The 14,716-nt window shown below is 29.6% G+C and overlaps 2 protein-coding genes across 5 annotated transcripts in view; one reads left to right on the forward strand and one right to left on the reverse strand.

Moving 5' to 3' along the window:
• Window positions 1–14,716, forward strand: part of LOC105249993 — a 58,152-nt gene that overhangs the window by 8,277 nt on the left and 35,159 nt on the right. Inside the window, exon 8 of one of the 4 annotated variants that reach the window (XM_025414576.1) lies at window positions 12,228–12,240. The exons of the other annotated variants lie outside the window; for them this stretch is intronic. The gene's annotated coding sequence lies outside the window, so the exon portion shown is untranslated. Of the gene's footprint in view, window positions 1–12,227; window positions 12,241–14,716 lie in introns of those variants that run through there. 4 annotated transcript variants of the gene reach the window in all.
• LOC105256670 (coiled-coil domain-containing protein 1-like) lies at window positions 14,166–14,540 on the reverse strand. Its single transcript, XM_011266800.2, has one exon. It carries the CDS (start codon window positions 14,538–14,540, stop codon window positions 14,166–14,168), a length of 375 nt encoding a protein of 124 aa, XP_011265102.2.

Genomic DNA, 14,716 nt, shown 5'->3' on the forward strand with positions numbered 1-14,716 from the left:
AATTTAATTAAATTTTCATATGTAAAAAATTTCACAAATATATATTTATATTTATATTGCCAATTAATTCAATTTTTGCCAATATATAATAAATTTATATCATTAATTGATAAATTTAATATATCATGATTATCTTGAGAAGATATTGTAGAATATAAATTGTAATTATATTAATACATTATTGAGTGAGTTCCGATTGTGCACATTCCCGATTGGACACAGACCCATTCGGACATAGATCTGATTGGACACAGTCCCGATTAGACACAGACTTATATGAAGTACAATAGATCTCGTTTCGCACTGAAAGCACAGGTGGTATAAATTGAACTTCATTTCGCGTGTAAAGTTGTAAACTTATGTGGAACCGTACAATAATAGACTTCGTTTCGCATTAAAAGCACAGGGCGAAAACATGTGTGATCGGGACTGTGTCCGATCGGGAAATCTGTCCGATCGGGAATGTGCGCAATTGGAATGATCCCACATTATTAATACATACTACTTTATTTTGTAGCTTAAATAATTTTTTGCTTATGTGAAACCCTATTTTTACTGAATTTATCAATATGAATGCATAATTAATTGTGAATTTGTCAATATATAAAAATTTAATTTTTTAGTTCAACATATCAGAATTTAAAACGCTATTAAATAATATAAAGAATCGATAATTTAAATTACTTCTTAGATGTGTTAAAGTTTAATTAATATTTGAATTATTTTTATTTGCATGCTGAAATTTAATTAATGATTGAGTTAAGTTTTCATTTATATGTTGAAATTTAATTTGTACATTAAATTTTTATTATCGTGACGCATGATTGATGATTTCGCGCTTGCGATTTTGATTTATGGTGCATCAATTCGTAAAGTGAGTATTGTGATTAAACTTGAAAGTAGAAAAATATAGGAAATTTTCATAAGTACTATGCATCTAAAGCTGCAAATTATGGTCGTCTCAAGTTACCTGATGGATTATTGAGAAAAAGAAATAGAATTTATTAATTTCTATATCAATAGAAGCTGCAATACTACGTACTGCAATATTCGTTTTGCTATACTCATATAACAAACATATACTGAGATAATTATAGACATAATAAGTATATATTGCGCGTATTCTTTTTTTTACTTGAATACCTAAAACATACATGAGCTTTAATCTTTATAGTAACTTCTGTATATAATTACATTCCATTGCTTAAGTTGAAGAGAAATTTCACAGAAAACATTTACTTATTACCTATATTGGAAAGAAATTTTCTGTAGCATATATACGGTCTGGCTAGTAAAGTTTTAGAACTATCTTTATCAAAAATAAAGAAATCGTATTCATATTTAATATATTATCATTTTTATTTTTCAATATATATTTCTTCTAATTCCACACAGAACTTGGCGCGCTCTTCTAGTTTATATAAGATGTTCTAAAAATCCGGAACTGAGACGCTGTTTAATTGTCTTGTAACGTTGCTTTGAATTTGCTTCATATCGTCAAATCGGTTTCTTTTTAAGTTTGAGGGAAAGAAAATAACCAACAGGAGCCAAATTGGGAGAATTGAAGGAGATAATAAAGTTCAGTCACGTTTTTAGATGTTAAAAAGTGATTGCAGTGCCGAAGCGTTGTAATTGAGTAGGAATTAATCATCATTCTTTTTTATCTCATCTCGGCTGATTCTCGCAAGAATTTTTTCCATGACGGTCTTATAAAATTCAATTGTCCCTTGTGGAACAAATTCTTTGCTAATCGTGTCTTTCACATTAAAGAAAGTAATGAGCATTGTTTTGACTCTTGATTTTTAGAATCGGAATATCTTCGCTTTTAGTGAAATTTTTTCCAATTTATTTTACATTTTTTTATCACTAGACAACGCAAAGTTCGCGCTTCGCGCGCGCCATTTATTCCCTTTCATTAAGGTGCATTTTCACGTGCCACTGAAACTGATCATTTGAGCGACAAAAATGATCACGTGACGACTTTTGTCGCTAAACTATTACAGCGGCAGCTTGTGCATATGAAAAAAGATTGCAGCGATAAAGTTGTGTTGTAGAAAGCAATAATGGCAGCTTCTAAAAGAAGAAAATATTATAATTGGATATCAAATTGTAATAAAATAATTCGACAAAAACGTCAAATACAATTTGAAAATGATATCGTTCTTATTATATTACTATCAGAAACAAAAAAGACATTATTCAAAAAAAAAATTTTGGGTTGCACCATTTTTTCAAAATCATGTTCAATGTGGATTTTACAAAGCTATTTTACCGAATGTGAGATTAGAAAGTACAAGATTTCTGAATTATTTTCGTATGTCATCAACACAACTGGAAAATTTACTACACTAGAACAACACAGGCGCGCGCTACGCGCGCGCCATTGAGTTCTTACATGAACAAAATAAATAAACTCTAAATTAAATTTGGAAAAAAAAATGAAATAATATATCTTATTTATCTACCTTTTACACACAAATTCTCAAAATACCGCGATGGCAGCCATTCGAGGCAACCATGAATCGAAGTAAATAACTCTCATCGATATTGAATAAACTGCATTTATCTAGAGAGTATCCGGAGATCATATCAATTTTATCGTTATATCCCCTAAATACTCCTAAATAAAATATAATAAAATTGTTGAAAAAAGGATAAAAATTCTATTGAAAAGTAATAAATAAATCCATTTATAGTCACATTTCATTAGATACATTAAACGGATACATATCCTAAAAATTTTAAACAGCATAATTTAATTTGAAGTCGTTTTTCAACAAAGTAATATTAATGAATTTAAAACATTACTAAAATTCTTTTTTCTCTGAACTTTGGATAGTTCCTATTAATTTAGTTATAATTCTTTTAATTAAATCTAAATTTAAATATTTGTCATCATCAAAATTTATATTATTTTTTAATTTAAATGTGCTATCAGTAATTGATCTTTGTTTTATTCTTTCGATTCTTCTTCATAATGGATGTAAAATTTTATTTATGCTTGTAGAATTATAAAATATATACAATGTTAAAAATATATTCAATAATTTTAAAATTTAAAATATATTTAAAATTTACTGTTATCGACAAATATCCAATATACCAATATTAAAAAATGATATGCTTGATTCTAAATTTGTGATATTATTATACTTAGAAAAATGTTTAAGATAATCAATATAGATAAAATCGACCTATTGATTTTCATCTATTATATTACACGAAGTACTTCTCTGCATATAAAACAATCGAAGAAAGGATATAAATTATATGTCAACTTAATAAATAAATATATTTTTTCATCTATAATATTTTATTACAAACATTCCATAAACATATAGTCATATAATATTAATATTAAATAATATTAATATATTATTAAATATACATCACTAAAATTTAAAATGGCATTCGAAGCAGATTTTGAAGAAGTTTTAAACGCAGCTTTACCCGAAAGAAGAGAGAATGAATTTGATGAATTAATAGACTGTTTAACACCAAATGAAATATTGGATAAAATTCAAATTTTTGATTCTACAGTGTACGTATTCTTTATAGTTATCATATACAAATTATTATACAAATTATGTATACAAATATTATAAACATTACATTATATATATTTCACACACACACATTATATATATTTCACACACACACATTATATATATTTCACACACAAACTGTTACGGGAGTTATTAATAGTGGAACACGGAGTTAAATTTAAGCAAATATATTCTGTGTTATTTGATACAGAGTTATGTATATATATATTGTTAGCGTGACAGCGTTATTCTCTGAGATGAACAACAAGAAGAATAATAACGAAGAGGGCGTCAGCAATACAGGGGAAGATGGATCTCATTGGCCTAGAGAATAATGCGACAAGTGCGCTCACTGCGGTAAACAGCGCCATCCTAGTTGCATGTGAGCGTGATGTAGTTGCGCGGGATTCAAACCTCACAATCCTCCACTTTTGAATTCCGTGTCAGACTTCAAATTTAATCCTTTGACGTGTTCTTCTAGACGTGTCATCGCTTTGGTAAGGATATCTGCGATATTCAGCGAACTCGGGATGTAATTAATGTTCAACGTCCCATTGTCTATATTTTCTCTGACGTGGAAAGCTATATCTATATGTTTTGTCTTGTTACGTTCAATTCTGTTCCTCGAAAAATCGATTGCTGATCTATTGTCGCAATGTAGTTGGTAAGGCGTTCTTATCCATTTGTTTAATCCCAATTCTTCGAGAAACATTTTCAGCCATTTTGCTTCTTTCGCGGCACTCGACATTGCAATGTCGATTCCGCCTCCATAGTTGACGTTGCATTTTTGTTTGGACGCTTTCCAGTCTATAACATTTTTACCTAGCATGATAATGTTTCCGGTGTATGAATGTCTGTCATCTGGATTTCCTGCCCAATCCACATCGCTCCAAATCGATACCTTTGGATCATTACAGTTGTATATTAGGTTGTGGTTCTTTGTCGTTCCTAAATATCTAAGAGTCCTCTTTGCTTCGTTCCAATGTTTCCTTCCGGGATTAAATGAGAACTGTGCTAACTTTGAAACGGCGAACGCAATATCTGGTCTTGTACATTGACTGATGTAATTAAGTGATCCAATTAATTCGCGATATGGTGTGTTTTTCATATCTTCTTTCTCTTCACTTGTCGTTGGCGAATCTTCAGACGAAAGAAAGTTTCCATCGGAATGTACGCTGTTCGACATTCTTGCAGTCCATAACGATTTAATAATTCTTGTATGTATCTCTTCTGATTCATCTGTATATTTCCTTCAGGATTTTTCATGATATTTACTCCTAAAAAAATATGAGATTTCGCCAAGATCTCGAGCTTCGTATTTTTCTTCTATCATGTGTACAATTTTGTTCAGTTTTTCTTCGTTTCTGGAAAATATTGCAATATCGTCAACGTAAATGATCAAGAATGTATCAAAATCATACCTGTAAGTGCAATTTGATGACTTTAGACAAATGAGTCCATTTTCAATTAAAAAGCTGTTTATTGTTTCGTTCCAATTATGTCCACTTTGTTTCAGTCCGTAAATGGGTCTGAGTAGTTTAACTATCTTTGGTTTCTCGTCATCTTGTAGTGTCGTGTACAATTTCTCTTTTAATTGTCCATTCAGATATGCACATTTTATGTCTATATGACGTGTCTTCCAACCGAATACTACTAACATCGCTAAAAGTAATCGTACAATAGCAAATCTTGCGACGGGTGCGTATGTTTGATCATAATCTATGCCTTCTTTTTGCGAAAATCCTCTTGCGACAAGCCTGGCTTTGAATCGTGCGATTTCTCCATTTGCATCGCGCTTTATTTTGAAAATCCATTTGCTTTCAATGCAATTTGCATTCGAGGTTTCTTCGACTTCTTCCCATGTTTGTAGTCGCTTCAAATTATTTAATTCTTCATTTATTGCTTGCATCCAATGTGCCGATTCTGGCGATGCTTTTGCTTCCTTTAAATTTTGAGGTTCTCTTACCTGCGTTAGATTTATTTCCATCTGTTCTTTTGGTTTTCCTTTGCGTCCATATGGGTTCCTTACTATCTTTTTGGCTTGGCTACTTGAGGCCTCCATTATCGTTCTATCCTCTGTGTTGTCTTCGTTTTCAGATCCTATTGAAATATTTTTATTATGTTCTTCCGTTTCGCGTTGCTTAGCAGTTTTGGATCTCGTTAATAGAGGTTCCGCTCTTGTGTATCTTTTCTCTATGTTATTTTCATCTTCTACATGTTCATTTTGTGTTTCCTCTTCTGATTCAGAATTCTTCTCAGTATAGTCATCATGTGGAAATATCGACAATATCTGATTCGTTGTAATTTTTGTTCCATGGTAGCCTAATTTTGTTTCGTCGAATCTCACATGTTTCGTTTGGATGATTTCTTTTTTATTACTATCCCATAGTCTATATCCTTTTGTTTGACTTGAATAACCAACGAATGTACAGATGCGGGCACGAGGTTCCAACTTTCCTCTTCCCTGATATGGTAAGTGTGCGTATGCGAGACATCCATAAGCTTTGAGGTGCTTTACACTTGGTAATCTCCCATTCCATATTCCTTCAGGTACTCCATCTTTTAATGTGGCGTGTACCATTCTGTTTCTTACGTAAGCAACTGTTGCAGTTGCTTCTGCCCAAAAATTTGGAGGTAGCTTCGCTGAGGTCAGCATAGATCGAACTAAGTCCATTAGCGTTCGATTCATGCGTTCGGCTATGCTGTTCATTTGCGGAGTTTCGACGCATGTTCGTTCATGCTTGATTCCCAATTTATTGAAGAATGCTTGAAGATCTTTGTTACAATATTCTAATCCATTGTCAGTTCTGAAACGTACTATTTTTAATTCCTTTTCTCTCTCCATTTTGTTAATAAATTTTTTATCGTATGAGCTACTTCATCTTTACCTTTTAGAAAGTATATTACCGTTTTTCGCGAGTAATCATCTATTAGAGTCATAAAATATTTTGAGCCACCTATGGATCTTACCGGCATTGGACCACACAAATCAGAGTGTATTAGCTCCAATATTCGCTTCGACTGTTTTTCTTTTGAGCACTTACATGGCATTTTTGTTGATTTTCCTATGCAACATCCTTGACATACATCCGTAGCCGTTGTCTCATGGTATTCTAATCCACGGACTAATTCTCTTCGTTTTAGATCGTCGATACTTTTATCGTTGATGTGACAGAAACGTCGATGCCAGATCTCTTTCTGATATGCTTGCTGTATGTAATTTTATTAATCTGTCATTTTTAGGATTTACGACATCTGCTTGAACAATATATAAATTGTTTCGTCTGTAGGCTTCAATTATTCTTTCGCCAGTTTTTATGTTCACTATGTAAGCCATTCCTTTATCGAATTCAATTCTTTTTCTAGCTTTTTCGATTTGTGCCACTGACATTAAATTTCTTCTGCATTTAGGCGCGTAATAAACATTTTGAAGTATTATGCTCATCGTTTTGTTACCGATTCTTGCTTGTAGATTTATACTTCCGATTCCTTCTGCTATCAGTGTTTCCTCAGTTTGATGAGTCGTTGTTTCCGCTGTGTCGATAGGCTCAGATTCTATTCTTCGTAGATTTTCGAACCATTCTTTGTGTCTGCATACATGATGAGTTGCTGCGCTGTCTATTAACCATGCATCCTTCGGCGTGATGTGTTCTGCATCCGCAAGTAATGCAATCGGTTTTTCCTTGTTTCTATCAATTTTTCTCTCTTTGTTTCTGCATTGCTTCGCGTAATGTCCCAACTTTCCGCAGCTGAAACATTTTCCTGCTTTATTAGGTTTCGTTGTGGTATCTTTCTTACCTTTTTTTATTTGGTACGCTTCAATTTCATATTTTTGTTTTTTTTTCTTCACATCTGGACGTGCGTCTATCATATTCAGCGCATAGTGCTCTTCTTACTTCCGTTGAGGTGAACTTCTCGTCTCCCAAGCTTGCGAACGTCATTGTTAATGCATCATAACTTTCGGGTAGACCTGATAGAATTGCATAAGCAAGATCTTCGTCCTTGATTTCTGCTCCAGCTCCTCGCATATCATCCGAGCAAATTTTGAGACGATTCAAATATGATTCCATGCTTTCATCTTCTCTCAGTCGAGTCCGCACAAATTGTCTTTTTAATTGCATTATTCGTTGTCGGGATTTGGGCTCGTGTATTTCTGCAAGTGCTAATCATGCTTCTCTCGCCGTGTCGCAGTTTATTATGTGAATCTGTTGGTCTGGGTCTATAGACAAGGCAATCGCTGATAATGCTTTTTCGTCGTGTAATTTGTATCTTACCTTTTGTTCTCGCGTGGCATCGTCTGACAATACGATCGAACCATCCACATAATTCCATAACTCTCGTTGTATCAAAAGCATTTTTATGGCGAACTTCCATGATCGGTAATTGTCACCGTTCAGTCGATCGATGCGATCAAATGTGTTTAACGTCGCCATGTCTGAGTTTCTTTTCTTATCTTATTTTACTTACGAATCTGCTTTACAAGTCCGTATGCACTCCTGGGCCCATAACTTTGTTACGGGAGTTATTAATAGTGGAAGAACACGGAGTTAAATTTAAGCAAATATATTCTGTTATTTGATACAGAGTTATGTATATATATTGTTAGCGTGACAGCGTTATTCTCTGAGATGAACAACAAGAAGAATAATAACGAGGAGGGCGTCAGCAATACAGGGGAAGATGGATCCCATTGGCCTAGAGAATAATGCGACAAGTGCGCTCACTGCGGTAAACAGCGCCATCCTAGTTGCATGTGAACGTGATGTGGTTGCGCGGGATTCAAACCTCACACAAACACACACTATATATATTTCACACACAAACACACACACACACACACTCTCTCTCTTTCTCTTTCTCTTTTTTAATTTATTTGTTTTAATTTTAAAATTATTGTTAAAGGTTTTAGAGTTTTAGACGCAATAAGAGACACTTTAACTTTATAAAATGTTAGCTTTATTAATCACGCCTTATAGACACGTCTTTGCTCTTGAACGCGCGGAGCCAGAGTGAGAGATAAGAGAGAACGCTCGTAGAGCGCTAGCTCGCCTAGACAAAGGAGTACACATACATTATATATATGTATAACGTGTAACAGAAGACAGACGGGCGTCATAATCTGTTTGGTTTCTGTCTTATTATTCTTTCTTTTTGACAATTATATATTCTAAATAAATTTCATAAATAAATTTTTTAAATAATTAAAAAAAAATAATAACAATAATTCTTTCAAATAATAATAATATTGTGTTTTATTTTCAATAATTTTATTCTTTATAATTCTTTAATTAATTTTTTAATTATAGTGTTCATGACACTATCTAAATAACATAATTAATGTAGATTCATTTTTTTATTATGGTTATTTTTTATGTTTTTCTCTGATTTATTTTTTCAAATGCACTATTTTTTGTGTACAAAAAGAAAGTATATAATTTTATAATTTTATAATTCTTATATAGTGAAATAATCGGTTATATTGATGACATCGAGGCGTCTTGTATTGTTGGTAGAAGTCCACAATATAAATTTTTTAAATTCTATCTAAACAATGGAACCGGAAGAAGGATACAAGTTGTCACGTGGAACGAAGATATTGATCGGATTGAGCATTTTATTAGATCAAATTATGTAATTTTTTTGCAATTTTGTAATTTTTTATTTTGTATTTTTTTTTCATTTTTTATTATAATTTTTTTTTTCTTTAATTTTTTTTAATTAAATGAATATAGTTTAACATTAATATAATCTTGAATAGGTTCTTCATTTAGATGGAATACAAGCCAGAATGCCCAAAATAAGTATATACAACAACGGTAATGTACCGTATGAATTATTAATTAGAAAAAATACATTAATCAATAATTTGGGAAAATATAATCCAAAAGTTGTATCACTTAATCCGCAAAAAATTTTATTAAGTGAAGCTATAAATACTTCTGAATGTATTAGTAAGTTTTATGTGCACTTATTATTTTAAACGGTAAATATTTACTTTAGATGACACAACACATAAAAATTTTATTTTGACATATATTGTAGATGATACATTCCTAAGTAATACCATTTGAATTTGCAGCGATCTCTCTTCCTGAGATATGCGATTTCGAACTTACATACTTATAACATATTTTCATTATATCCTAAACATGTTTATATTTTTTGTTTAAAACATTACCGAGGTCATCTTTCCTCATGGTTCCGCATGGGTTTGTCACTTTCTATGCGAAGCGAGGTTTATCCCACACCACCCCTGAGTCAACGCGAAATGAGATCTGTATTGTTTGGTTCCACATGAGTTTACAACTTTCAATGAGAAGCGAGATCCACCTCACACCACACCTGAGTCAGCACAAAGAAGGTCTACTTATTATTGTATATTCCATATGTTTGTAACTTTCCATGCGAAACAAGGAACTATAGATCTCGTTTCACACTGACTCTGGGATTGTGTAGAGTAGACCTCGTTTCGCATAAAAAATTGCAAACCCATATGTAACTATACAATAATAGACCTCGTTTCGTGCTGACTCCGGCGTGGTATAGGATGAAGGAATTGGTAGTTAAGGTAAATTCTTAAAAAAATATAAATACTCAAGTAAAATATAACACAAAATCATGACGAACAAATATAAACAAAAAATATAAAAGCATAAATAGAATATAACAAAAAAATGATACAAGTAATTTTTTTATTTTAATTCGTATATCTCTTGAACGAAGTGAGACCACCATAAAATTCAAATAATGTTTTAGAAATGTATCTTCTACAATATATGTCAAAATAAAAATTTTTCGTACTGTAACTTAAAGTAAAAATTATTTTTTAATCTTTAAAATTATTTAATATATTTTTAACATTATATATCTCAGTTCTAGAAGGATATATAAACAAATTTTGCATTGGTAATGAACAATACATTAAATAAAATAATAGGTTGTGGTTCAATTACTGATGGCAAATTTAAATTAGAAGTTAGTATTTTAAATTTTGATGATGAAGAATATTTAAATTTAAATTTAAATAAAGGTGACAAAATGGAAATAATCGAAACTATGCAACGTTCAGATAAAAATATTTATAATAATTATATAAAATCTATTATCTATAAATATGTTTTCTTTTTTAGAATTAATTTTTTTTATAAATATAAATTTTTTTCGAACTTCAATTTTTTTTAATTTTATAATTTAAAATTTTTTTAATAATTTTATAATGTTATTTTTTCTTAAATTAAAAAAATTTTTTTCTATATAAGATATTTTCCTCTTTTTAATATTAATTTAATATATCAAAGAAAACAAATTAATTTTTCCGTTAGTTCTCTTTACCTATTTAATTTTTATATTATTATTATTGGAACTTTATACAGTTATTAATTTTAATTATTTAATTTTATAAAGCAAAGTTTATAAAGCAAATTAAATTAAAAATAAATTAATTAGATTAAATATCATTGAATAATTTTTAATGCAAACACTTCGACAAAACAGATCTTTATTAAATTTAATTATTAAGTACGAAATAATTTACTTCTTAAATTTAAATAAGTAATAAATTAAAATTTAATTAATTTGAATCAATAATAAATTAAAATATAATTAATTTAAATAAATAATAAATTAAAATTTAATTAATTTAAATTTATTTGATCTTTTGCATTATTTTTTTTCTTATAAATATAGAATATCATTTTTTACAATAATCATTTATACATTTTGTTTACATCTAATATTTTGTCTAAATATTTATGCTTTGTTTCGAATATATTTATTCCTTAAATTAAATTTAATTTCTTAAAATATTATCTTTTAAATTATTAGCATGCTAAAATTTCTTATAAAAAATCCAGTACGAAATAATTTATTTTCCTTGATATTATAGTTATTTTAAGTCAATTTTTAATTATTTGTTTTATGATTTTTACATATTGTAACTTTTTTTTCCTTATTTTTGTTTTATATTGAATTATACAATTTATTAATTAATATATTAATTTTATAGCTGTTCCCCCATATTTAGTTGTTAATAATATCAAAAAGTTGGAAAAATGCCGTTAAAAGAATTGATAAAAGCTGTTGAAATACCTTTGAAAAGAAAAGCAGAAGATACTCAGGTAAATAGTACCACAACGCCAAATAAGAGTAAATGAAAAAACGAGTATGTTCCCCAAAAACATAAAATTAAAAAATTATATATAGAAATAACTTTTTTGAACTAACGTAATTTTTCACTTAAAAGAATAAAAATAACCATAATAAATCATTCCGAACAAAAATTTCAGAATTATATAATACTCCATAAAATATTTACATTAAAATTGTTAAATTAATTAAATAGTTATCTTACTTCCATTTTTGTTGCAAAACTAAATAATTCCGATATTTTCAATTGTGTTTATAATGCTTAATTATACTTTTTCTTGCAAAAATATAATTTCTTAAAGAAATTTATATATATACAATTATTTATAATCCTATATATATATTCTAAAGTAAGGAGTTTTAATAATTTTAAAATTGTTGATTTTTTATATATTTTTATATAATTATCCATGTTTATTTTTATGATTCTTTTTCTTTAATTAGTCTCCATTTACTATATTGCTTTAAACTTCTTGTGTTCTCTTTTCTTTAATTAATAAACATTTTCTATATATTAACAAACAATATTTTTTTCAGATGCAGAATAAAGGAAATTCAATATAAATTTTATAATTAAACAGTTATTACTAATTGAAAATTTTAATAATTATGTATTTATCATTTGCAAGTTTCAACAAAAAATTTAATTACATTTATTAATTGCAAGTTTCATTAAGTTCAAGAAAAATTCTTTCCTTTAATTTCATGTTCTATTATATTATTGCTATTTTATGTTAATTTAATGTTATTAATATATTTTTAATGAAATAATCTTCTCTTTAAAATTTGTTATCTAGCCTGATTATTGCTTTATTATTAATATTTATTATTATTATTTATACATTATTTCATATGTTATTATTATTTTTATACGTTTTATGAGGAAATAACAATTATTCAATGTTGTTTAAAATATAGAAAAAATTATTGACAATTTATACTTAAAATAAAGAAGATGACTTTAAAATTTCTAAAATTATTTTATTATTTATTTTAATTAAAAAATTTTTTTTTAAATTTTATTTTGTTTATTTTAATGTTTTAAATATTCCTCTACATATATATATACATACACACACCCACACAAACATACTTTTCTTAAGTTTCCTCGCTTCTCTCTGTCTCATACACACACACACACACACACACACACACACACTCACACACACACACACACACACACACACACACACACACACACACACTCTCTCTCTCTCTCTCTCTCTCCTTTTCTCTCTCTTTGTTCCTCACTCTCTCTCTCTCTCTCATTTGCTTACTCGAAGTTATTATTACTCTTACTAAAATTATTATTTCCTTGTTATTGTTATATATTTTCACTTTAATTATTTTTTTATAGTACCGTCTTTTTTTTTAGAGAGGGGAAAATGTATTTTATGCATACTTACCGAGCGATACTTACCGAGTGAGTTATGTGGGACTCGAGTACCAAGTCGAATTACCAACTCAGTACTCCCTACCCATTAAAAACCCCTCTCTTTCGCTAATTTTCTCTAATACTGTTTATTTGACATCCTGAAATTTGTTTTCACACAACACCAAAGAATAGTTATTATTACCTTGTTCGATGTATTGCTGTAATTTTTTGAGAAATAAATTTTCCAATAGATCGTACTTTCACTCAAATTGAAGAAAGAAATTGTTTTCTTTTATAAACTGTATTCTTTTATAAACTTCAACATAATCACATTCATTCACTCACTCGATAAGACGAGAAATTTACCAATGACTCTATCACTAATCACTATTAATCACTATCGAATAATCATTGTTAGCAATTAAAAATCACTCGATTAAAGAAAGACACAATGTTATTACACGAAGTGACGACGCGACAACGCGACGATATTTACCCAGCGACAGCAAACCATTTATGGTTATGCTAGGTTGCGGTAGGTTAAGGTATTAACAGCGCTGTCGAACATGAACATGTGCTTGAATGAAGACGCAACAATTTATCGTATAATATTATTATCATATCATATTTATACATCGTATATTTGTTTTAAAATTAATTAGAATAAATAAATGTTTAATACTTTCACTGTTAATGTTAAATATTATTTATTATTAATATTAAATATTATTATTAAATATTCTTAAATATTATTATTAACATTAAATATTTATTTATTATTATTAAATAGTATTATTAATATTAAATATTTATTTATTATTATTAAATATTATTATTAATATTAAATATATTTATTTATTATTATTAAATATTTATTAAACTGTTATCTGACTAAAAAGCAATAATAATATGAAAATAATATGAAAAAATATTAAATTCTGACTTTTCCATCTTGATTTTTTCTTATGGTTTTCAAAACGTAAGAAAATGTTCCAAATGTTCAAAAATATTGGTCGCTCTGAAAAGAGCGGATTGTTTCTGATCGCTCTAAAAAGGGCGGATTAATTTAGAAATCATAGATGCTCGAAATGGCTCCCATCCTAAATTAGAGTGTCATCCACATCCATGTCATCTACGCCATCATCCACATCCACGACATTATCCACATCCACGACATCATCCACATCCGCGACATTATCCACATCCACGCCATCATCCACATCCACGCCACCATCCACATCATCGTCATCATCCACATTATCATCATCATCCACATCCACGCCATCATCCATATCCACGTCATCATCCACATCCACGCCATCATCCACATCCACGTCATCATTCACATCCGCGTCATCATCCACATCCGCGCCACCATCCACATCCGCGCCATCATCCACATCCGCGCCATCATCCACATCCGCGCCATCATCCACATCCACGCCATCCATGCAAATCATATCGAGCAGTGTCATTACCTTGACCTGTCCATCGAAGAATTTGGAGATTATTTAACGTTGATAAATTTTGATAGATTGATTCCCAGCGCTGAATTGTTTGCGAGGGAATGACATCATCCCAGTTTAATTTTATCGCCACAATTGTTGCATGAATACTTCAGCGTTGATTGTCACGGGTGTGAACCTTCTTA

This window comes from Camponotus floridanus, unplaced genomic scaffold (genome assembly GCF_003227725.1).
Source record: "Camponotus floridanus strain SB8 unplaced genomic scaffold, Cflo_v7.5 scaffold83, whole genome shotgun sequence".
NCBI lineage: Eukaryota > Metazoa > Arthropoda > Insecta > Hymenoptera > Formicidae > Camponotus > Camponotus floridanus.

What these genes read in the sequence shown, in the direction of transcription:
- LOC105256670 (XM_011266800.2), bottom strand. Translation starts at nt 14,540, where the DNA reads ATGACACTGCTCGATATGATTTGCATGGATGGCGTGGATGTGGATGAT.